Raw genomic sequence first — 25110 nt, 5'->3', positions numbered from 1 at the left:
CAGGTTTCTTTATTCTAGGAAATGTCTTACGAACCATTACAGATTATATTGTTCAGTGTTTGTTTGTGTGTGTGTGTGTTTGTGTGCGCGCGCGCGCATGTAATAGTGTATGTGCTAATGTCCAACGGTGTGTTAGAACTTCGTCCTCTTTCAAATCGATGTTTCTATAGACTTTGTAATGTGATACAAATTTATTTTATACCCATCATTATACAGTTCACGATAAAGGCCAATTTTTCATTGGTTGATCATAAATAAATTTAGATTTCCTGTTATTAAAAGAATGACGTCACCTACAAACAATGTATAGATGTACCTTGAAACAGGCGCTGTTGCAACGCAATGCACAATGTGAGAAGATGGATAGAACTGAGGGAAAGAAACAAAAAAAAAAGTAAAAACTAGTAATTTTTTTATTAATTATTTTCTTACAGAATATAATAAACACATAATAAGTACAGGAAATCTGGGTTCTTGTTTCGCGTCTCGTCATAGTGGATCGACATCTGATCAAGTTGGAACCTTCTGGTCTCGTGAGAATCGATATCTTGCTGCTACGCAACCAGTGATTAATATATATATATATATATATATGGTAATATCTTTTCCGCAACTAATTTAATTTCCCCATTAAGGAAATATATCTAGCATTATATATGTTATATATTTTCACATTTAATAAATTTGCTCTTCTATTTCGCTTATAATCAAATCTCTCGCCCTGCACCCCACCCACCGCAATCAGTATCAACATATCTTACATAATATGTGTCAACTGTACACGCTTCTTAAACAGTGAAGATGTGCTTTAAAAGGCCTTAAAGCTAAACAAGAAATTAATTTTAAGTATAGGCATATAAATAATTTTGTAACATTGATTTATGTAACTTGTCATTGACCGAACTTACCGTGATTAGTTTGCATTTGATATTCAATGTCACTCATTCTAGAATATTTAACACAACCTTGGACCATAGGTAAAAATTAAAATTCTCCTTTGTACAAAATAATATTACTTCGTTAATTAGCTTTTGTAACTATCATAGCATTCTTATTTGTCATTGAAAATAATTTGAGAGAAGCGTCTGTTACCGGACGAGACAGCTAGTTTGTAAAGGCCACATAAATTAGATCTGAATGGAGAAGTAACCAAATAAATACGCAAAAACCTAACAGGTAAACTCATAATCAATACAATCTGTTACGTTCAAGATGTTTTGCTCTGAAAGCTGTTGAATCCTACTGCTCATTGATGCTATTCCATCAGAATATTGTCATCTTCATAATCATCAAAATAAATATGAACGAAAAAATACCGTTTCATTTTTCATGTAATATAGTCAATAATTGAACCAAAAAAAATCACACGAAGAAAGAAATGTATTTATATATAACATCATTTTTTTTAAAATATAAACGTACGGAAATTCTTAGTGATAGTGAAAAAAGTAACATTGATATGAAACACCATACTCTGCAATGACGTGAGTATAGCCAATTATGAAACCTTTGTTATAATTACTCATATTAAATCACCTGTATTGGATACAAGCATAGGTATTATTAGATCATGTTATATCATATTCATCTTAAGTTGCACTCAGTATTGTAATAATATTAATAGTTTGTGGTATATCAGCTAGAAACAAGAAACAGAATCAGCCAGATAGAAGTTACATTAACTCCCTTACAGTTGATTTTCAATTCATGGATTCGATAGAAAGATAGATTTAGAAACGTTTAAAATTTATTTTTTTAAACCTAAATCCAAATAGATAATTAATGTTTTATTCAATCATTAATACAAATGGTAAAGACTTCAATCAAAATATGTATGGCTTAAAAAGAAATAATCATATCATGAGGCTACAATATTTTACATCGAGAAAAAATATGTAGACTATTTTTATTGTTTACTGAAATTGACTTTGAAAATACTTAATATGTTCCTAAATTTCTCCACTTCAGTGGTTAGTAATTTTGTCTAAATTCAGATTAATTCATGCTATATCTAGGGAGTATTTGTCAATGACTGGATATAAAATGCAGTTATGTTTGACTTTGGAGATTAAAATATCGTATAATGAATGAGTTAAAATGATATATTAGGTTAACAATGAATAATATAATGAATGCTAGTTTTCTTTTATGGTTTTGTTTCCTTTAATGATTTATCATTAAGAATATAGTTAAGAATTCGAAACTCATTGGTTATTAGAGTAATAATTTTTCTTTTAAATATGAAACCTACCCAACCCTCCCACCCTACCCACCCACAAAATCCCCAAAACAACTGAATAGACTTCCTCCTTCAGATTAAATATTCATGTATAATTAATTACTCACTTATCATGACATCTCAAAATAGAAATCGTACAAGTCCAAAGTTATAGTAAACTATCAGGTAAGAAATCCAGATCCATGAATAAACAATACATTTTTGAAACATGCCATATAGGAAACATTAATGGGGTAATCAGGAAACTTAGTGTTATGGCAGGGCAAGCTTGAATTCATGGAGATCCTTGCTAGAGTGACATGTCAAAAGGAATCTGTCGCCTTCTTCATTAAAACACAATGTCGTTGGACCATCAGGAATTACACCTGTCATAATCTGAATAAGAACCCCATCTGGAGATAGTTGAAACATATTGTTAAGTACACATCCTACGACGTAAACATTATCGCCCCTGTCAATGGCGACAGCCGCTGATCCATATAGATGTTCATGTTTGAAAGTAAAATATTTCTTGCCATCAAATCCAAAACAATGAAGAGAGTTGTCATCATACACAGATATGTAAATACGGGTTTTGAATTTATTTAGAGCGACGTAAGTTTGATAATCACCTTTCGCATCAAACTCATGGTAGGATTTCTCCTTTCCATCCAGAGTGACGAGACTCCAGTAGTATCTCGAGTCCTCGCCACATGGTCCGGATAATATCATCTCATCCTTGCTGACAACAGCTATACCAAAACACTGGTATTGCGTTATTACCTCCCTTGTAGGTGTAATGGTGTTGTCTCTGACCGATAAGAATTGTATTCTTCGATTCAAAGGAATCGATACAGCTATCTCACTCTGGCCAACGACACACAGTTCACGTGGTTCTTCTGACAGTTTGTAGAAAGAGACAGAGTTAAATAAGGGATCAAGAAGGTGACAAACTTTATTAGTCGCATCCACAAGCATAACACGCTCACGTGATATATACCTTACATCTGAATACCACGGACGTTCCTCACCGTGAACTTGGATCTCCTTAGTGTACACAGCCTCTACCTTGCAGCCTTTCAGCGATTTGAATCCAGTAGTTACGATCGGGTTTTCATCGTTACGTTTAATTTTCATCGTTGCAATTTCTCCCCTTGGAATCGAAATAATAGATGTGATTTGAGGATTAGTCTCTAATTCCAGTTTTAACATGTCATTATCGGTGTACTTTTCATTAATTTGTGACTTGGACAAGGAAAGTTGCTGTAACATTCTTTTCACCAGCTGAAACATTTGGGACTGAGTTGCGAATGTACTCACATCATCAATAATTAGATTCGAATTCCTGATTGACATGATCTGAGATTTAAATCTGACTTGTAATGTCTCTAGTTTGTTCCTTTTCTCGTTATAAATTTTTGCGCATTCGATTTTCACCCTTGTTTCTAAATCATCTAGAATTGTATTTATTGACTTTTTTAATGATTGTATTTCTTGAGTCAGATTATTTAGCTGCGACTCTAGCTTTCGTAGGTTTGACGCGTTAATGTCGGTAACCCTTTGGAACTGATCTTCAAGCTCTTTGATCTGCACCTTGACATCGTTAAGAGAATTGGAAAGATCCAATGTTTCAGTAATCACATCAACTACGTCAGTACACCTTTTATGATGGGAATTGAAGCAGTTGGCACAAAGCTGAGTTTCATGAGTTTTACAGTAATGTTCTATAGGAAAGTGTACATGTTGCACGCACTTAAACAATGAATTATGTTGAAGTACGATATCTTCCTTGCTTGGTAACTCTTCCACTTTCAGAATATCATGGGTATTTGACAGTCTCTGATATTTGTGCATTCTCGAGCAATTCGTGCACAAAGCTTGCTCACACACAATGCATAGTTCTCTCGCAGAGCATGTTAACGCCCAGACCCTGACAAACGTCGCAAACAAGGTCTACTTTCACTTTCAATTTCGTCAAGAGAGAAAGCAAAAGTGTACTGTGAGGAAATAAATACACCCACTTGTCCAATGAAATACCCGGTCCTGACTGAACTACACTTTCGCATATTGGGCAGCAAAATTCCTTTAAGGCACCCTTTACAGAGGCACTATTCGATATATGAGACTGCAAACAGTCATGACAAAACGAATGTGTGCACGGTAGCCGTCTGGGAGACCTAAATACTTTCAGGCAAAGTGTACAGTTCAAATCTTCAGATACATTTGGTTCGCTGTCCTCCACGGCGTCCGAAGCAATTACATCTTCATTCAATGCTGTCATTGTTAATACATATCACTCCGTCTTGCAATTTCTGTTAGTCATATACTCCCACTGGGTCGTGTAACTTGTACGTGTGATAACCAGCTGGAAATTAATACAGACTGGTTGCCGGTTTATATCTCCAGACTATATAGTACAACAGTGACGCACTATTAAATGTGCACATTTATTTATCTGTACGTGTTACGTATAATGCTGGTTACGAAAAACAGTTTAGTGTCCAAATTAAGGATGTTTTAGAAATTCCTGATTTACTTACGATGGGTGGCATAGCCGTAAGATGCCACAGATCGATATGTATTCACTATGTATAGCGCGATATATCACATGTTTCTTTAACTTCCTAGTTGTTTGTTTTGGACAAACGCCCATTGTACCCCGACGTGTTTATCTTTGTGCTAAGTCTGTACACTCGTATCACTGTTATTTTCAAAAACCTAGTGGATTTGACACTTTCCACTGAATTTACCAATATAAAACAGATGTCTAGGGGTAAGCAACCCGTGTTATACAAATTACACGGAAGTATATCAATATCATTTATTTAAAATACACCAAACATCGGGACCCCGAGTGGCCGAGTGGTCTAAAACGCTCTCCGTTATAGATCATTGCCATCTCACCTCTGTCCGCGTGGGTTCGAGTCTCGTATTTGGCTAATGTGGGTATGTGCGAAAGCTTGCCAGTAGCTTATCGTGGGTCGGTGGTTCTTCCCGGGGTTTTCCCGGGTTCTTCCTCCACCATTATAACTGGCCACCACGTACAGCCTATGTGTGCTGAAAAATGGCGTTAAACCCTACAACGACAACACCATCAAACATCAAAAGTTCCGTTGTTTTCTCAGACCCGATAATTTCTTTCTTGGATTGTGATCTGCATGCAAGACTTACTTGCCCCCGAAATTGGAGAGCTCGACAACCTGTCAATCTACGCACCTACGAAACTAAATAATTGACAACGGACGTGCTCTAAATAGCATTTTACGTTTTGCAAAAGCACGTGTTAACACTTTATGACGAAGAATAGTTCTTAGTTTAAATTATAATGAAGGTATATACTATAATGACCTTAGCAAGTCATGAAAATAAAGTAGTACGGCCAAGTGCTTGCAACTATTTTATTACTCTGAACATACAGACGCTTCCTCAGAACTGGTCGGCGTAGGGATAATATCCGAATTGGATAGTAAATCACCAGATAGCAGAGTCGCTTATTTGGTGACTATACGCAAGGTGAGGTTACACATGTGAAGTAAACTTATTTTGTGACGCCAATAAAAACAACGGACATCAGAAAAGGGTTGAAGTTGTTTTGATTTAGGGTTAGTGTGTAGCTTTTTGCGCCATTTGATAGGTTATATTAGGTTCTGGTATTCTGTGTAATTGTGATATAGGAATTGGTCGTATTTTCAGTGAGTTTTATTTGAAAATTACACTCACTTACTTCCGTTATGTACAGGCTGCTGCCTTAATCAACGTATAAATTGTTAACCGTCATAAACATGGCCATTTGATATAGATCCATGTTAATTTTACTTTTAAACTTAAAATAATAATGATGTTCAAGCAAATTTAAATTTTTGGCGTTTCTTTTTCTAGAGATGACTGATGTAAACTTTATCAAAACCATGAAATTATTGTAGGGAATGCCAAAAGTTATCAAGGCTGTCGATCTGAAAGGAATGCTCAAGAGATGTTACATAGGCCTGTCTGGAGGGAATTCCCAAGATATATCACACATACGCCGATCTGGGAAAATGCCCAAGAAATATCACATAGGCCACTCTGATGAGAATACTCAAGAAATGTCAGATACACCGATCCGATGGGTTAAGATATATCGCATTTGGACAACATAAAATAGTATTAAAACTGAAGCAAAGACTATCACAATTTAGCCTCCTCAGAACTACGATTTATACTCGCTTACTACAACTGCAAACAGCACAGAATAAGATGCGCCGTCTTAGAATGTGCCATCAGATCTGGGTCGTTGCAGTTTGTTTGTAGTATCACTATAACAAACAGCACAGGCCATGATCTGATGGCGCATTGTGCAACAGCAGATCATGGTATGTATTGGTTGCAGTTGTACTCGACTAATATGCAAATATCAGCCGTATCTATTTGTCCAATGACACGTGAAGCCTTCATACATTCTGCATCGACACGTGCTCCTGCTGCATGCGAGTGTGTGTGTGTGTGTGTGTGTGTGTGTGTGTGTGTGTGAGAGAGAGAGAGAGAGAGAGAGAGATTTTGATTTTGATTTTTAACGTAGCTCTAACGATACTGCAGGCATATCGCTAAGATGTCTGCAGTGTTGCAGTTTATAGTGATCGTTCGCACAGGGGCATTATGCCGCAAACATTTAGCGTCATGTCCCAACCAGTCACAATATCCTGACACGAGGCTGACAAGTCCTAAAACTGACCTCTTCATGCGGAGCGCCAAGCGAGGCAACAGCTAGTAACCTTTTTTTTAAGTCTCTGGTATGACTCGGCTGGGGTTCCAATCCGCGACTTCCTGCATCAGAGGCGTACTTTCTAACTATTTAGGTATGAATGTGAGGTTTGTGGTTCTGAAGTGAGTGGTTTGGGATGCAGTTACTTTATTTCAGAAGGTTGAAGATGTATTAATGGTTTGATTAGAAATATTCTCGAAACTGATAAAGGCAAGTAAAAGTATAAAGTAAGTTACAAAGCGGCACGCATGAACGTAGAGCAGCACATCCATACAGGTTGGCTGATACATGTTGGCTGAGTAAGGTCTTTGGGGTTTCGCGCTTAAAAATCTCTGACTGTGACGAACACAGCGTGGTTTTGATGGAAACTGAGAGGTATGTGTTGGACTTGGTCCCACAACTCCATCCCCACCCATCAAAATTCGAAGAGCTACAATAGATAATAAGATCACCGTAAAATACAACCCCCACACGCCTTTGGGGCAAGGAATTGGAAAGAAATAACAGAAAAAAAGCGTGTTGGTGCTTCTTCAACACATTTTTGTTTCGTCCTGTATACTGAACAAAACTAATGATATGCGGATTTAAAAAATGAGCTCTGTGTGTAAAAATGGTAAATGCTGTAAAAGATTAAGTGTGGAATTTAGTTGTCTCTTTTGTTGAAAAGGTATCTAAAGCTTTACGAAATAAGCACCACACTGCATGATGTTTCCCTCCTTTTTAATTGTCGTTTTTTTTTAATGTAAAGGCCCTGATGGTAGTAAATTTAAATCAACTTAAATCTCTAAACGAAACTTATTAAATTTCTAAATTTTTATATGAACTGAAGTAAACTGCAAAGGTGTTTTGCGTTTTAGATATAATGTTTATCTGATAGGGAGAATGTTAATTTAATAGAGAAGTAAGTATAAAGTGAATACTGTTCTTACGGGTCGAAAGACACAGTCACAAATATCAGCAAATAGTGAATTAAAAGTAACGCCTTTCCTCGTAATTTCATACAAGATGATTTGTTTCACTGTAATGTTAAATTACTTAATTTTATCTCGTTTTCAGCAATATAGCTTTATTAATAATTATATCCTTATATAGCCTTCATTATAAAGCGAAACATTTTATAAATACCACTTAGACGCATGTGTGTTCAACGTTTTCTAAAGTCCACGTATCAAAGAGGAACAAATCTTTATACCAGATAAATATTTCAGCTCTTTATGTTTGTTTAAGTTCATAGAGCAATCCAACACATGACATAATAATCTCTGAGCTGCCAAATGATGTTGGTTTTAGGCCATAGCACCTATATTATGTATAAACATTTGGTAAAGTTTGAAGTTTTGCACTGGATTATGTAATATTATATTTTTAATTTATATTCATTTAGTCTCTCGCGCTTTTTATCTAAATCTTTATACCATATATCTATCTAAAATGAAATTATTTGTAATTAATAAGAAAAGATTCTGTCACGCAAAAATTGCACAAACATTCGAATAAAGAAATCACCCGATTAATCTCTCTCTAAAAATATGCATAGTTCTCAAGTGACTATGAAAGTTGAAATCTTGTAAAGGGAGAGAATCTGTTGCATGCTTGTATAACACTGCATTATTTAGTGAATTGAGGTCCTTTACTTCTAACAGTTTGTTCAAGTCTCACATTGCGTGCGAGTGTGCTACTCAGCAATGCTTTACTGGTGACAAGGTTCCGTTTGGAGGGGTGGGATAGCTTTAATCGAGAAAGTATAAGGGGTTTGTTGCATGTAAAGACGTTAGTTCAGTATCCATATAGACCTGGTTTCGATTTTCTGTATCATATTAATGTATCGAGGATCTCAAATGGGTAATGATTTAAGGCTGAGGATCTCAGATGGGTAATGATTTAATATTGAGGATCTCAAATGGGTAATGATTTAATATTGAGGATCTCAAATGGGTAATGATCTAGTATTGAGTATTCATGCTTTATTTTATTTGATATAAAGATATAATTCACGACTGGAGTGATAAATAGTTCGTATTGTCGTCCATGGCTTCGCCATAAGTGACACTGGTATGTTTCCATATCACTCGTATTATATTCCCTTATATTTACTAAAGGAAACGTTAAATTCCCTTGCTGTGTTAGTCTTTTTAACGTCAAACTTTAATCTACTAGTCTTAGCCGAGAATCTGAAATACGATTTGCAGCATCGTTACATCTCAGTGTATCTCACTGATAATACAAGCTTGCATCAGTTGATAAATGAAGGGACGATTTCCATTGCTGAGAACATAATCATGTGATTAGACCCAAATGCGTTTATTTCTGTATAATCTGTTCGGAACTTCTACTTCATACTAACTTCTATAAATAAAGTCACGTGCAAAGTAACTAATGTAAACACTGAACTAGAAGACATACACACTGCATGCTTTTAAAACGAAATAAAAACGCTGCGTTTATATCTTTTAGAAAATTGAATAAACTGATTTGACAGAATCAGCCAAATAAAACATCTTTGCTGTTTATGTAAATATCAATATTTTTTTCTTTGATTATATTTGAAAATGAAAAGCAAGGAAACTCAAAATCTGCCAAGAACATTGGGGCTACAGCACTTTCACTGCAGCTCGTTATAAATGAATTTAAAAATATAGGTAAATATATATGCATAAGGATTGGGAGGAGAGGGTATAAAGAGTAAAATTATAACAATCCTACAATGTAAGACGCCGACCTTGATAGTGGAGATGTGGGGTGGGTGGGAGATCAGCTATAACCCCCATCGTAACTGTTAGTGTCGATGGTTTTTACTTCTTGACTGCTGGACCCCCATCACTATAACCTTTTACCGATTGTCTTAATTTCATTTGCAAGTAGTCCCTGTATGTAGCCTAATCTGTTAAATAACATAAAAATAGATTTAACGTGGCGAAAATTGGTTATTCACGTGTCTTGTCAATAATGATTCGGCCAAGTCACAATGAACTCGTGATAGCATCCTTTGCCTTGAATATTGAACATCTACTCAGGCCACATATGCTAGTTTATATAAAAGATTAAGACCATGCTGCGGAACGTACAAAAACTTAGATCGCCTACCACTGATTTAATTGTTTGGTTCATACTGACGTAGCTATTAAGTTGCAGATGGAAAATCCACGGTTCCATAAATAGCTACGTAACAGAAGTCTATATACGAATTTATACGCATAAACAGGCTCTAAAACTGATAGAAAATATCTTAAAAAACAAACAATTAACAACAATAAATAAATAAAATTATAAATGATGGCAATTATAAGTGTGTAACGTTGTTTATTTTATATAGTTTATCGTGGTATAAAATGTCAGTTGCCGACTACATAGCTTACATAACTGTGTGATTCGGCAGCTGATAGTTTATACCACGATAAACTGAGAAAACAACAACATTAAATTCTTAATTAAGGGAAATAAATCATTTAAATGAAACTATAGAATTTAAACAAAATATAAACTACAATAAATATAACGAGGGTAATAGTGAGAAGAAAGAAATGTAAGATTGTTATAACACATCATACACTTTAATGATTATCAAATTTTTGTTAAGTCTACACATAATAAAAAGGAAAATATATTAAATATTGCCTGTTTTTAAAATATGGAACTTCCACATAGCCGTTTTGTTCTATTGGAAGAAAAGACAAAATTAAAATGAAATATGCCATGAGGATGCATATCATTCGTATCATTTGTGTTGAAGTACATATATATCATTTTCATGTTACACCCGAGTGATCTTACACCGAGCGAATCAAACACCTGCGTGATCGTAGCTTGATAGTCCATATTTCCCCTAAACACAAAAGTCGTTTTCAAAGGAACAGTTCTTAAACGCGCAAATAATAATACTCTAATCAGCGTCTGACCACATGTCACAAAAGTCTTGCTAGTCTTTTCTTGTTTCACACTTGTGTGGTTAACCAGTAAGTTTTTCTAAGCTAGATATAAGTACTTCACGGCATGCGCTACGAAACGCAACACAAGCACCTGATACAAGGAATTATTCCTATCTCTAGTACTTATTAAGTATGCCTAGGAATATCCGGATAATTACCAATGTTAAAAAATTAGGGAGGATCCGTTTTATGAAATTAGTCCATGCTGTCATAAAGTCTCATGAATACTGTACATTATGACGTCTGTTCCTAGAAATTGACTAATTACTCGGGTTAAGAAATATCTTCAAAACACCGACTCACCGTAATCAATAAATAAGCAAAAATTCAAACAAAATTATAAAATTATAAAACAAACAGCATATGCCCTATGCTCGTTGTATTATTATATAGAGTGAATAATGTAACTTGATGCAACAAAACAAAGAAGACATAAATAAAATATGCTGGCACGCGTTTACATATGCATTTTGTAACCGATATCCTGTATCACCCATTATTATCCCCTAAGTACATACACACCTATAGCAAATTATTGAAGATGGGTAAGCATGAAGGTTTTCTTTCTCTAGTCATAAAAGATTCCTGTTGGAATTATTCCCATAGTTTTAAAATAATCTAAACCAGTGAACCGTCTAGATAACGTTAATAGAGATATTTCTGGAATCTGATCCAACTAGGTACACGTTGTCATCTCTGTCCATTGCAATGCAACGTGATCCATCAAGATCGCGATGTTTGAACGTAAAATATTAAATCTCATTATACCCAAAGCAATGGAGAGAATTATCTGAAAACAAAGATATATATGGAGGCGAGTCAGTCTTGAAAGTATTCAGTGCGAGGTTGGTGTACTGTGACTCTTCGCCATCAAACTCATGTAGCATTTCTCCTTCCACTTCAGAGTAATGATACTCCAATTATACTTCTAGTCATCGTCACGTGGTCAGGATACAACAAGTTCTTCTGCACTGTAGATATCCATACCAAACCGTGGGTGCTTAGTATATATCTGCATGATGAGTTTGATCAAGTTGTGCTTGATGGAAAGGAAGTGAACAGAATTTACTTATGGTAAAGTAACTACTACAACTACTTCATTTACCATATAGAAGTCTTACGTATTAACTGGGAATGTGTGACTACAGACAATGTTATATGAAGAGTCTAAGAGATGAAGAAGTGTGTTGTTAGAATCCGTCAACGACAGAAGCTTTTCGCTCTCAAATGCCACTTGCATGTCCCAAGGTGTTTTGCTATTTAACTCTTTAATATCTGTGACATTCTCAAGTTCTACCATACATTCTTTTAGTGACTTTAAAATATCAGCCACAATCGGGACTACGTCCTTTTCTTTATATTTAACATGCCTATTTCGCCGCTAGGGATCTTGCTTATATATTTTAGTTGTGGGTTGACTTAAAATATTAACATCAAAAATATAATTCTTCGAATAGTTGTCATTATTTTGCCGTTGGACATTGCAAGCTAGTTCATTATTTTTCTACAAGCAGAAACAGCAAAAACTGTGTTTTATATTTACATGTTTATTCCACAATGAAATTAGAATTCAGAATTGTTGTTTTTTATGCGATTGCCATGGATAAATTATTTATACTATCCTCTTTTCTTTGCTGATCAATATAAATGAATAGCCAATACGTGTCTAATGAAAAACAGTGCACGACTAATCAGCAATCTACATCCATGAATATAAAAGACATATTTATCCTAAAGCACTAGATGACCTAAGCAGTCCACTTAGCCATGACCTAAACAATCCACATCCATAAATATAAAAGACATGTCTAACCTAAAATAGTAGATGACCTAAGCAATCCACATATTCATGTCATAAGCCATCCACATCCATAAATATAAAGACATGTCTAACCTAAAGCACTAGATGACCTAAGCAACCCACATATTCATGTCATAAGCCATGCACATCCATAAATATAAAGACATGTCTAACCTAAAGCACTAGATGACCTAAGCAATCCACATATTCATGTCCTAAGCCATCCACATCTATAAATATAAAAGACATGTCTATCCTAAAGCACTAGATGACATAAGCAGTCCACTTAGTCATGACCTAAACAATCCACATCCATAAATATAAAAGACATGTCTATCCTAAAGCACTAGATGACCTAAGCAATCCACATATTCATGTCCTAAGCCATCCACATCCATAAATATAAAAGACATGTCTATCCTAAAGCACTAGATGACATAAGCAGTCCACTTAGTCATGACCTAAACAATCCACATCCATAAATATAAAAGACATGTCTAACCTAAAGTAGTAGATGACCTACGCAATCCACATCCATGAATATACATGGCATATATCAAACATAATATGCAGGAAGTATCGTCAGTGCATGTGTGTGTGTGTGTGTGTGTGTGTGTGTTACAAACGGTTTGCAAGAGACAGCTATTAAATAATTTTACTAATTAATCAGACAAGATTGAATGGAAAATGAGCCCTTGACTTTAAAAAAAAACCGAAATATAATTTCAGATATCTGGTTTAATACTAATCATTTGACTTCACTAAAAGCAAACGTGAAGGAGAACTAGAGAAGGAAAGTCATTTAACTTTCGCCGTTTTCATACTGATATGTTGACGTGACATTTTCGTTCTCTGTTTGTATGCTTCAAATAGTCCCCTATTATCTTTCGACTAAATTTAACTGGCTCACGCAATTAGCTACAGATATTCATCCATTTAACATTATATAAATCCTACTTTACAAAAATAATTTAGTATATAAAATCTCATAAATGTACGTATAAACAAATAAGTGCACACTTAATGTAGAATGATCGAGTCTGAAAAAACAATTTTTTCTACTACCGTCATGAATCCCGTTTGCAAAAACACACATAAATAAAAGACATGTTGTTACAAAAATTCCCTTTTCAAATCTAGGCTACTATACATTTTATAATATGACATTTAAATTAATTATATTCCCATCATTCTACAGCTCATGATAATGGTTACTTAGCCCAGTTAAGCTTTAACAGGTAGGAGTTCCGTGATCTATGTAACGTTAGAGCACCACAGTATTTAAGTTCTAAATGTTCCATAACAAAAGCTATACAGTGCAGCCTTTCTTTATTTACAAATCTGAACATTTACAAGTGAACATAAAATGAAAACTATTTTTTTGTTTTCATGTATTGTTGTGAACTTCGTCAATAGCAAACGGAAACTATTCAAAGGCATATGACACGCGACCTTTATAACAGAAATGTTATCACACCGACTTTCCCCAAGCTATATTCACAAAGATTTGTTCTTGATTAGCTTTGGATTTACATGCAGTCAGGCTACCATGGTGTACTGATGATCAGCATTTATTCTTTTAGGAGACGTTTGATCTGAAAAAACTATTTTGAATGGATGGCGAAGATGTACTTTGCACCCCATCCACCTAAATGACTTTTTCGGGGTTTTTTCTCAGATATTTTGACAATTTTCTTAATAAACTGATAGAATTTCCAAGATCTTTCCAAAATGCACTACCTTCAGCAGTTATCAAAATAGTGAAAATTAATTTTACTAGCTTTTGAAAGTGCAATAAATTAATTAAAAAATGCAAAAAGATGAAAAAAATATGCCTTTTTATTTCTAATTTCCCTCTGAAGTCTAGGAATTAAAGATTACCAAGTGGACGTAACAATGTTTTAAAACTGCTCATCTGACGTAAGGTATAATCTATAATCACAAATTACACACATGGATCATTTACCAACATAATACTACCTCAAATATCTCAAATATAGTGTATTATATATATATATATATATATATATATATATATATATATATATATATATATATATATATATATATATATCATAGTGTATAATATATGGAGACATTGTATTGTCATCTGTATTGTATTGATACCCAAAGAAGACTAATTAGAAATTATTTTTCTTTAAAAATCAAACCTATGCAAAGTTTAGAGCTAAACCTTAGATTCCTTGCTCAAGGATGGCACGACCCTCTTAACAACAATATAAACACGTACATGTATATCTAGATGCAATGCACAATGTGATCAGAGCGAACGGAACAACGATGTAGAAACCTTTCATTATAAACAATTCCTTAGATTATATAGTAAGCACAATAACCAGACTCAGAAAGGCATCACATCATCAGACTCTTCCCGTCTAACGATATGCGATTTTTTTCCACTATCAAACAGGTGATTAGAACATATATAATGCCAGCGTCAAATACACCTGTACCACAACTAATACATTGTCCCATTTAGGAAATACATCATCTTTTAGATATTATATTTCTTACATAGCACGCGCCAACATTGCACATTTATTAAACAAGTGAACTAAACTGACTTGTTTCTAGCTGATAATCAGCGTTACTCACAAAGAAGTCCTTCATACACTCTTCTCTTTTTGATGCTTCCCCCACCCCCAATGCTATTAACTTTATCAATCCTGACAAGAAATATGTCAACAGAAGAAACAAATCTAGCGTTAAATTTTCGTATGACGACAGTGACTAAACAAAAGATACAATCTGAAGAATGAAATATAGGAGGATTAGTTCATTTTGTATCGTATACAGTAATAACATTTCTGAACCCATTGAGTTAGTGCACTAACTTGTCCCCATCGTGTTAACCGCATTGTTACTCGTGAGAAATAAATCCATGTGTACTGAAGAACGCCTAGATATCCTTTCTATATTTGTCTTTATAAATGTCAAAAGTAGCTCTGCTACACTCAGTCTAAAATATGATATATGATTTCAGGAGATTACAGTGACCGTAATATCTTGATGGCCACAAGCCAATCAATTTAAATGATTGTCCATGCATAACAAAAACACAACAAAACAAAAAAATAATTTAAAACTTTTTGAAATTCTTAAGAGGATGATATTGATGAAAATTGAGTAACATTAATAATGAAACATACAGAAAGAAAAAAAAAAAAAACATCGTGCTCTGCCATGATGGGATCCTAGCCAGATTAAGAAACCTGTTTTAAAACTATCGATAAGAAAAATAATTTAATTAAAAAATGCATGCATTTAAAGTCTGTGTCTAAAATTTGGAATTGATTCGGTAGACTTACGTATACTCAAACAATTTTCTCTTGGATAAAAGACAAAATCACATGACATACTTCATAATGACCAACTTCGCATATACTTTATGTATAAGAACATACATTTATTTTTCGGAGTAAATACTCTGGAAACAAGAAAAGAAGAAGCAATAATACCATATACTGAAACATGTCTGCGTGCGTGTTTGCATCCACCGTAACCATGTATCACCATGAAGATGTGGCATCATTAATGTTTTCCCTGGCTGATCAAAACAGATTCCTTTTGGAATCTTCCTATGTTTTTAACAATAATCTGAATCAGAGAACCGTCTGGAGAAAATCGTATGATACTGCGACAAGAACTGTAGGCAACAATACCAAAACATGAGTACCTAGTTTGCAAGTGTCTGATAAGTGTGATCGAACTGCGTGTGAGCAAAGGAAAGTGAGCTGACTTTTCGTATCGTAAAGTAACTACAACTATTTATTCACTTACCGTGCATGCGTCCCAATGTCCTCTGGAGAAATTGTGATTGCAGACAGGTTCATATGAAGTGTCCAAACAGTTAAGCAGTAGGATGGTATGATCAATCAGCAAAATTTGCTCATTGCACCCAAATGCCACCTTTGTGTAACAAGGTGAGGTGTCATTTATCCACACGATCTCTCTGGCATTCACAAGCTCTACTTGACGTTCTTTTAGTGGTTTGAAACCATCAGTAACAAACGTGATTTCATCGTTTCTCTTCATCCTTAGCATTATTTTTTTTGCCTCTTGGGATTTTAGTGATAGATTTTAGTTGTGGATTGATCTCTAACAGCAACGTCAAATTATCATATTTTGAGCATTTGTTCTCAATCTGTCGTTTGGCATTGCAAGCTGATTTATCAATGTCTTTGAAAGTAGGAACAATTTAGCTTGTGTTGCATATTTACTGGCTGACTCCACAACGATACTGGAATTCTGAATTACCGTTACATGAGTCATGATTCCTTTCTATTCTCTTTTTTCTTGGTTTAAAATTTCATCTCTTTCCTCTTTCACCCTCCTTTTTAGATCATCCAAAGCAGCATTTATTGATGTCTTCAGTGTTCGCATTTCAACAGTCAATTAATTAATTTTGGATTTAAACTGGCCCAGATTTGAAAAATTGGTCTCTGAAAACTTTTAAGCCGATCTGCAAGTTCTTCCATCTGCATTTTTACCTGGTTCAATGCGTCTGATACATTTGGTGTATCATTGGGAAGTTCAATTACTTCTAAGCAGTTCTTGTGATTGAAAATAAACTATTTGAAGGGCTTCATGAATTTTACAGTAAAATTCTTCAGGGTTGTTCTGTACAGTGAAACGAATATTGACTTTGCAGACTAGTGTCCTGTTTACTGTGTAATTCTTCAATATTTAAGATAGTGTGATTTGTCAACAGTCTTGGTCTTCTGTGAACTTTAGAGCAATGCCCACACAAAGCTTCGTCACACACAATACACAAGTCTTCAGCAATGGAAGTGCCGTCCTCAGTGTGGCAAACTTTACAAACAAAATCTACTTTCGCTTTCGATTTTATTATGACAAAAAGCATCAATGTATCAAGAGGAAACGAAAACACACATTTATTTGTAGGAATTTCATCTTGTATATTTCCACAAATTAGACAGAAAAATTCATGCATAGAATCTCTTACAGAGGCAGTATTAGATATGTGAGATTAGAAACAGTCCTCACAAATGAATGCAATAACAGTAATCGTCTTGGGGACCAGAATACCTTCAAACAAAGTGGGCAATTTAACCTGTCAATGTCCTTATTTCAGTCCCCTCTATCTCATCTAAAGCTGTACAATCTTCATTTGATGTTGCCATACTTAGCTTTTACATTTCACCTCACAGCCGTTTTTATTCTTGGTAGTCCAAACAGGTGCTCGACGCGAGCTTGATGTTGAGAACAAGAAAAAAAATCTAAAAGAAAAAGTCATAAAGAGTGACAGTAATACCTCAGATTACCACCATAACCTATTCTGACATAGGATCCTGTCCATCATACTGTATAAGATGATCTCTCTTAGGTCTCACTGGATAGTTTCGTATTTTGACACCTCCATAATAATTTAATGTAGAAGGCATATAAGCCAAGCATTTATAAATTCACGCAGAAGCTAAATCTGAAATTTGGTTTAGATTTACTTTGAGTTATGCTTGAAAATGGGCTGGTTTCTTTGGTGGCTGCCTGTCACAGTTAGACTAGCACTGGAGATCAAATGCGTAACTTGGGCTGCAAATGGACAACCGACTTGGCTTACGTATTTACGTATGTTTGCTACAGAGGTAAATATCTAAAACTCGAGATGGTTGAGAGGTGATAAAAAGTATGATAATTTGTTATAGTACTATTGAACTTTATTGATGCATGAGGCACATACTGATTCATTTAGCTTCCTTGTCAGAGGAAATTATTTAAAATAGCTCTTTGCTGTCAAAAATGAATTGAAAAAAGAGGGGTTGGTGTCAGTGTTGGTTCAGTATAAAAGCCACCAGTTGTATAAGGAATTAACCTGATTGCCGCGGTCAAAATCGCACATGCATGCTTTCTATTAAAATCATTAGTTTGCTTTTATTTGTATCTTCAGTGTAAAATTATTCTCATTTTTCTGCAATAGGTCATTGTCGGATGAAAATTCACCAGATAAACTGTCCAGTGAGACCTTATATAGTATAATAGACATGATCCTATGTCAGAACGGGTCACGGTTGTAATCTGATGTATTATTGTCACTCTGTATGACTTTTTTCCTTCATATTATTGGGTGTTTTTTTTTGTTTTTTTTTTCTTCTTCTCAACATCAAGCTCGCGTCGAGCACCTGTGATATTCCCATTGTGACTTGAGTAAATATTTAGCTTCCGGTTTTTCTTTTGCTGACTGGTGCACGGTTATTATGTGTGCAACATTAGACGGTGACGGTGCAATTTAACATAAAGATTGTTTTCATTATTACATATATGAGATGTGCCCAAAATTGGAAATAACAACAATAATAATAAAACTAGAAAGCAACAATGAAAAACCTCATAATGAACAGAGATAAGGGCAGATGTATATTTATTTTTGTATACCTTAAAACTTGCTTAGAGGCACATATAGGATTAATGTATAGATACTTTAAAGACTTTTAATTTAACAACCAGAATATGTCTTTGTGATGTTCTATTTATGGACTCACTGATAAGTTTGAACACGCTCCCTATCCCCTCGCAATAGGTATCATGTGGATAAACATGGGCTACACGTTATACGCATATCTTGAATTTGTATCTTGAATAATTTCAGAGCGGTATCTAACATAACGGTTAGCAAAATCAGCAAATAAGAATGAGCACTGATGTGTACTTTTTTAACCTTTAATCTTGTTGACGGGCCCCTGGTGTCAAAGAGAACTATATATATATATATATATATATATATATATATATATATATATATACATACTCTCCGATCCTGATTTCGCCTACCAGGTTTGACAACTGTCTCATCATGTAGGTATAAGAGACGACGTGGAGGACGAATCTACACGTGTACAGGTGGCCAGAACTGAAATAAAACTAAGATAACAGATTTTCAGAAAAACAACAAAAATGTACACTTTTTTAAAACGTTCCGTACAGATCAATGCTTCATATAGCAGGTAAAAAAAACAATTTTTTGTCTTCTAAAAGGCATGTGTTATGAGTTGTGAATAGCCTCGATATAAAATTAATTCTTGCTTATACTAATGTTCAGCGGACATGTATGTCCGAATAAGGACTTACTACGATGTTCAATTTTGGCGATTTGAGGTGGATGTAGAAAGGAAGACAGATGTGAACCTTTGATTTGTCCTTGTACATAAAAGTTGTAACTTTATATATATTATTTTATGAACTAGCCTCTAAAGTAGGCCAGGAGACCCCACTAACCTAAAAAAAACCTGCACATTTTGGCCACATTTAGCATATTCATCGTTTTCTCATAATAGGTATTCAAGGTGATATAATAACTCGTCGTATTTGTGCTTAACGCACATATTTCAACCATAGTCCAGTCTCAGTAAAAACGTTGACGATATAAACCTGTTGTGTTTGTACTGAAGATGTCAGAAGTGTTTATCGCACAGATTTTAGTCCAGATATCCCCTGGGATCAGGGCCGACAAGATGGGGTGGGGGTGGGGTGGGTGGGGTTATATCCCCGGGGCCCGGAACGAACAACACATTTTAATTTTATAAAAGTAAAATTTTGTTTGAACAAAAACTTATAGAGACCCGGTGTTTCTTACCCCGGGGCCTGTGATCGCTCTCTACGACCCTGCCTGGGATTTCCCATTACGTTTTCGATATTTTGACATGTATGATGGGACAAAGTCCAATTCCTAAAATGGGATGGGAAGGTCCGAGAAAACTTGGACTAATGAAGACATACATTTTAAAACATGTGCATATTAACTCTTTAATCGTGGTTTAGGTGGCCTCATTATCTTCAAGCCATTTTATCCTTTGCACACACATGACATTAAAAACAGGTCTATTTAATATTTTCCAAAAGACGGGATGAAGCTACAACCATTTATTTTACGCAGTGAAGCGTGTCAATACGAACAACGCTTATTTCGATCCTGCGTACAATGTTGCCATAACAGGGTACAAAACTTTACGAAAGCAAAGCTATATTCTACCGGTGTGTGTGTGTGTATGTCCACACACACACACACACACACACACACACATTAGTCGCACTCGTAGAATTATGGGTGGGGAGACATTTAGTGATCAGTTATTAAGTTTTACAAATGTAGGTCAATACATGTATATTTAGAAGTAAAATCCTAAGTCCTGAGGAGGGTGTCCAATTGACCCCCCCCCCCCCATTTGCGTGCAACCATGATAAGATTAAGGTATTTAACTTGCAAAAGTGACGTGCAATCCGATCGAGAAATTTATTAACAGATTTAAAAAAAAAATAACTAATAAGCAAATGATATTTCGAATAAAACGTTTGATATGTTTACAATCGTGACTACTCTGTCGTGCACAACAAAAAAGATCTGAAAACCGATAGGTTAAAAGAAGTGGTTTATTGCCCAATCGTAGTGAGCACTCATCTGCAAGTGCGCATCTGCTGATTATAATGCAAGGGATATAACTCCTATATGCAAATGATGCTGATGTAGTTATTTAGCATCTCTGTGCTTCGCGGAAAATGTAATGTCAAGCAGAAGCCTCGACCTGAAATTGGTTTTGCTCATTTCCGCAATCTACGTTTGGTGTCCCCAACGCAATGAACACTACGTATGCTATAAACAACGGTCGAGAAAATGGCTAAACAAGCCCGAATAACCTAGTTTTTGGAGTTTATTCAATCTACATATTCCGTTGGCTTCATGAATTCATAACAAATCGGGATATATATTTAGAGTCTAGGCAGATAAAACCAAGGCAGATGAAATGGTGTTGTGAGAACGACCGACTTCATTTGGATTTCTCCCGGTACCGCTATGGCAGATGACGTGCATAATGCGGATCCAGTCCCAGATCGCTCGGACAGCCCCGCCAACAGCTCGCAGGAAATTCACGATATGGGCCATGGCCATTTTTTCATCAAAAAGACTTTTCATAAGCCAACATATTGCCACCACTGCACTGATATGTTATGGGGGCTCATTCAACAAGGATACGTATGCGAAGGTTTGTTCTCATTCCCGACCGTACGCTTCGTAGTCTAATTTATGCTGTTAGGTGCGGGCTTTAGTAAAACGTTAATTTCTGCCCAATTTCTCACGAATGATCTCATTTACTAGCTTGTTTTAAAATGCAGGGACATATTAAAAGGTTTATTTAATATGTCAATTTGAATAGAGACACGATATTTTTCAAAACAAAGATGGATTTGTAGATATTTAAAATCGTAATCCTTGCCTCAGTAGGTCATGAGGGAGGGGGTACTTCATAGCGGGATTCACAAGTGATTTTTCTTGTTTATAATATATAAGGATAATATTGTTGTGCGATTGACTAAGTACGAGTCTTTATTAGCATTGATGTCACAAGCACTCTCTGTCTGTCTCTTTCTGTTGCATTTATCACAAAATATAGGTCAAGTTCTTATTTTTCATGGATAAAAATGTCTGACAGTAATTTATTACAACATTCGATATACCAAGTCGAACTATTCAGTTAGAAACACATGACCAGTTGGTTTGCAAAGTTCATTTGTATTTGATGACTTTTAAATATTGTTTATACAAAAAGCATTTTTTTCCCCTTTGTGCGTTCATAAACATATTTGAGCCCGGAATAGAATTCCATGCATCAACTCAATAAATCAATAATTTAAATATTTTTTTTTCTCTCTCTTATGTTATTAATGAAAGAATGTTTACATTTATGAAATATACATGTATGTAACATGCTTGGGCAGAATTCTTGATGACTCTGACCAATAAGGGGGAGTGTTTAGATTTTAATTGGGTTGATCTATTTACACATTTACACAATCAGTGCAGGGAGGCAATGTACATGTATTGCATATGATCATTATGCAAATGAAGTAAACAGCGGTAACAGCCTTTTGATACTAAATATTGGACTTGTATTGTCCATATAGGGCAGTAAATTAGCATTTTCATATTTATTACCAATTGTTCAGTATTAGCAATGAAGCTTTATGTAGAGTGATTGGATGGGGGTGGGGGTAGGATGGCAGCAGAAAAAAAGAGAGTCTTGGAAGATGTTTGCACGTCATGTGTTGAAACAGACCAACATTTAGATAATGCAAGGTTGACAAATGTGTCATAGGTTTGCAGACTTTTTGATTATGCTGCTGGGGTAATTTATTTTTGAAAATTATTTGACTGACATTTTGTGCCAGGAGACCATACTATGATGTCACAGTTTGATCATTATTTGACTGTTTGACTGATTGTTTGATAGCGTGATTGATTGGATTTGACAAGGTCATATTTCCTTAGGGCAAGGATATCCATTTATTTAGAAAATTGAGTAAAGCACTCCTAGTTTAAGACATGGAGTCCCAAGGCAAATTCTGCAGTCCCAAAGTAAATCATGGAGTCAGACCACCAGTGTAAAAATAAAACATTTTTTTTTAATTCTAGCTCTACTTTATGCAATACAATAATATAATACAAATTTGTAATATAAAACAAGAAACAGATGTTTTACTGTTGTATTGGGACAGGTCTGTATCTGCATTAGAGAGAGCGACAAAAAGAGTCAAAGAAAACATCTGCATACTTGCCAGCTCTTATGATTTTGTCATAAATCTTTTTAAAAAATGGCCTGGAAAATCCAGATTAATGGAATAAAATAAAAAAACTGCGGAAATATGACTGTTGTGGTAAAATCAGGTAATTGCTTGATTGGATCCAGGTTTTATATTAGATTTTTGGGAGTTAGGAAAACCAGACTAGCTTTACAATAGTACCTCACTTGCCTTATGTTGTAAACATTTTTTCATGCAAAGCAGCTGCAGGACCAAACTGTTGCTTATAGAATTAAAAGAAAACAAAACAGCATCCAGCAAGAAATAGATGTTGAAGATGAAAGGGAAATTAAGCCTCTTAAAATGTGTGAAAACAACCCAGTACAGAAGAAGATAAAGGAATATTTATATTTTTTGGACCAAAAGCAAAAAGGGAGACAGTTACATTTAATGGACATCACTTGTTGTTTTGAGTATGTCTCCAGATGGGAGATAGGCTTAATCTAGTCCAAGTTTCCTCTCACCCATGCCACCCCATTTTTGATAATTGGACATTTATGTTGTGGTCAGAGTCTATTCCATATCGAAAGGTTGGAATTCGCCAACACCATTTGGTGTTGGCATGGGGTAGCGCTTACTAGCTGACCCAGCAAACTTGAACGACCTTTCTTCAAAATATACCTGCATGAAATCGATAGTGATACGATTTTCTCAGAAATTGTGATCATAGCATTTGTACATCTTAAATCCGCTGACAGATGAGACGAAAGTACAACATTTCTGAAATTTGACCTGGATCTTGCCATTTGCATTCCTAGTCACATGACTACACAATTCTCACGACCTACATGTCAATGACATCAGCAGTCATACAGTCACGTGATATCACATACTTTTGTCTCGTCTGTCAGAGGATTAAAGATGTAACAAATGCTGTGCTGATGAATTTTGAGAAAATAAACTATATTCCTATCAATTTCATGCAGTATATCTCGTTGAAAGGTTGTTCAAGTTTGCCTGGCAGGCTAGTAAGCGGCTACCCCATGCATATGCATTTGTGCTGTGCATAGAAAATTTGGAGGGGTAGACAAACTATCAGGTTCATCTTGTGTCAGGTAAATGCAGTAAACTGTAAATGAGTATTTAAAAACAGAATGAGTTCATCTTTATGCACACCATGCACCAGGTACAAACAACACTTTTGAGGAACTATAACCATTCTGACTGCCACTGTTGTTTTCTTCTGTTGTTTACATTATCAGTTTTAATCTGAAGTCATATTGGAGACTTCTCACATTTCAGGTGGGCAAGTTGCTGGATGTTTTTTGTTTTTTTTAAAACTTAAAGTGAAAGTGGTCCCTGTCTTACAGAGCAACCCCATCCACAGGGAAGAAAGCTACATGCAACCTCAGAGCATATAATCTCTTCATTTTAACATTAATTACTAAAAGAGTCTTTTTATCTTAAGAATAGGTATTAATAGTTCTTGATTCTTAAGCATAAATTGTGAGTGGGGTATTGTTTGGCATGTGCATTGCAAAACCACATTGTACTGTAAATTAATCACGCAGACAAAAATTTTGTTACGCTTATAAAATACCTTGTTAATGAAAGTGATATATGTACTGCCACATGATTTTGGTCTTCGTCTGGTACAGTGTTTTTGTTCAAGGTAATTTCTGTGTGTGTGTGAAACCACTAAGCTATATTTAGCCTGTGTTGACCACAGTATGATCTTAACGATTACCTTTGACATGTTTGAAGCCCCAAACTCTATCAAACAGTGTTGATACCATTTCCTTTAAATATTGGCATTTGTAGGTGATAATATATTGACCATTGTAGTACATGTTATAATATATTTTAACCAACA

The 25110-nt window shown here is 35.1% G+C and overlaps 2 protein-coding genes across 2 annotated transcripts in view; one reads left to right on the top strand and one right to left on the bottom strand.

Annotated features, from left to right (window-relative positions):
• Window positions 1-2491: 2491 nt before the first annotated feature.
• On the bottom strand, window positions 2492-3355 carry LOC149787196 (uncharacterized). Its single transcript, XM_089976063.1, has one exon. The coding sequence runs from the start codon at window positions 3353-3355 to the stop codon at window positions 2492-2494; it is 864 nt and encodes a 287-aa protein (XP_089832189.1).
• Window positions 3356-21281: 17926 nt separating this feature from the next.
• LOC149787195 (diacylglycerol kinase theta-like) overlaps window positions 21282-25110 on the top strand; it is a 124027-nt gene continuing 120198 nt past the window's right edge. The window contains exon 1 of the mRNA XM_089977698.1: window positions 21282-21703. Coding sequence (XP_089833824.1) covers window positions 21514-21703 — 190 coding nt within the window. The 5' untranslated portion in view covers window positions 21282-21513. The remainder of the gene's footprint in view (window positions 21704-25110) is intronic.

The sequence above is a fragment of the Sinohyriopsis cumingii genome, chromosome 12, assembly GCF_028554795.1.
Source record: "Sinohyriopsis cumingii isolate HCF-2022 chromosome 12, ASM2855479v2, whole genome shotgun sequence".
NCBI lineage: Eukaryota > Metazoa > Mollusca > Bivalvia > Unionida > Unionidae > Sinohyriopsis > Sinohyriopsis cumingii.
The sequence above is the reverse complement of the archived record's forward strand: the minus strand, read 5'-3'. Positions and strand labels throughout refer to the sequence as shown.

Coding starts and splice junctions, on each gene's coding strand:
- LOC149787196 (XM_089976063.1), bottom strand. CDS start 3,355: ATGAAAATTAAACGTAACGATGAAAACCCGATCGTAACTACTGGATTC.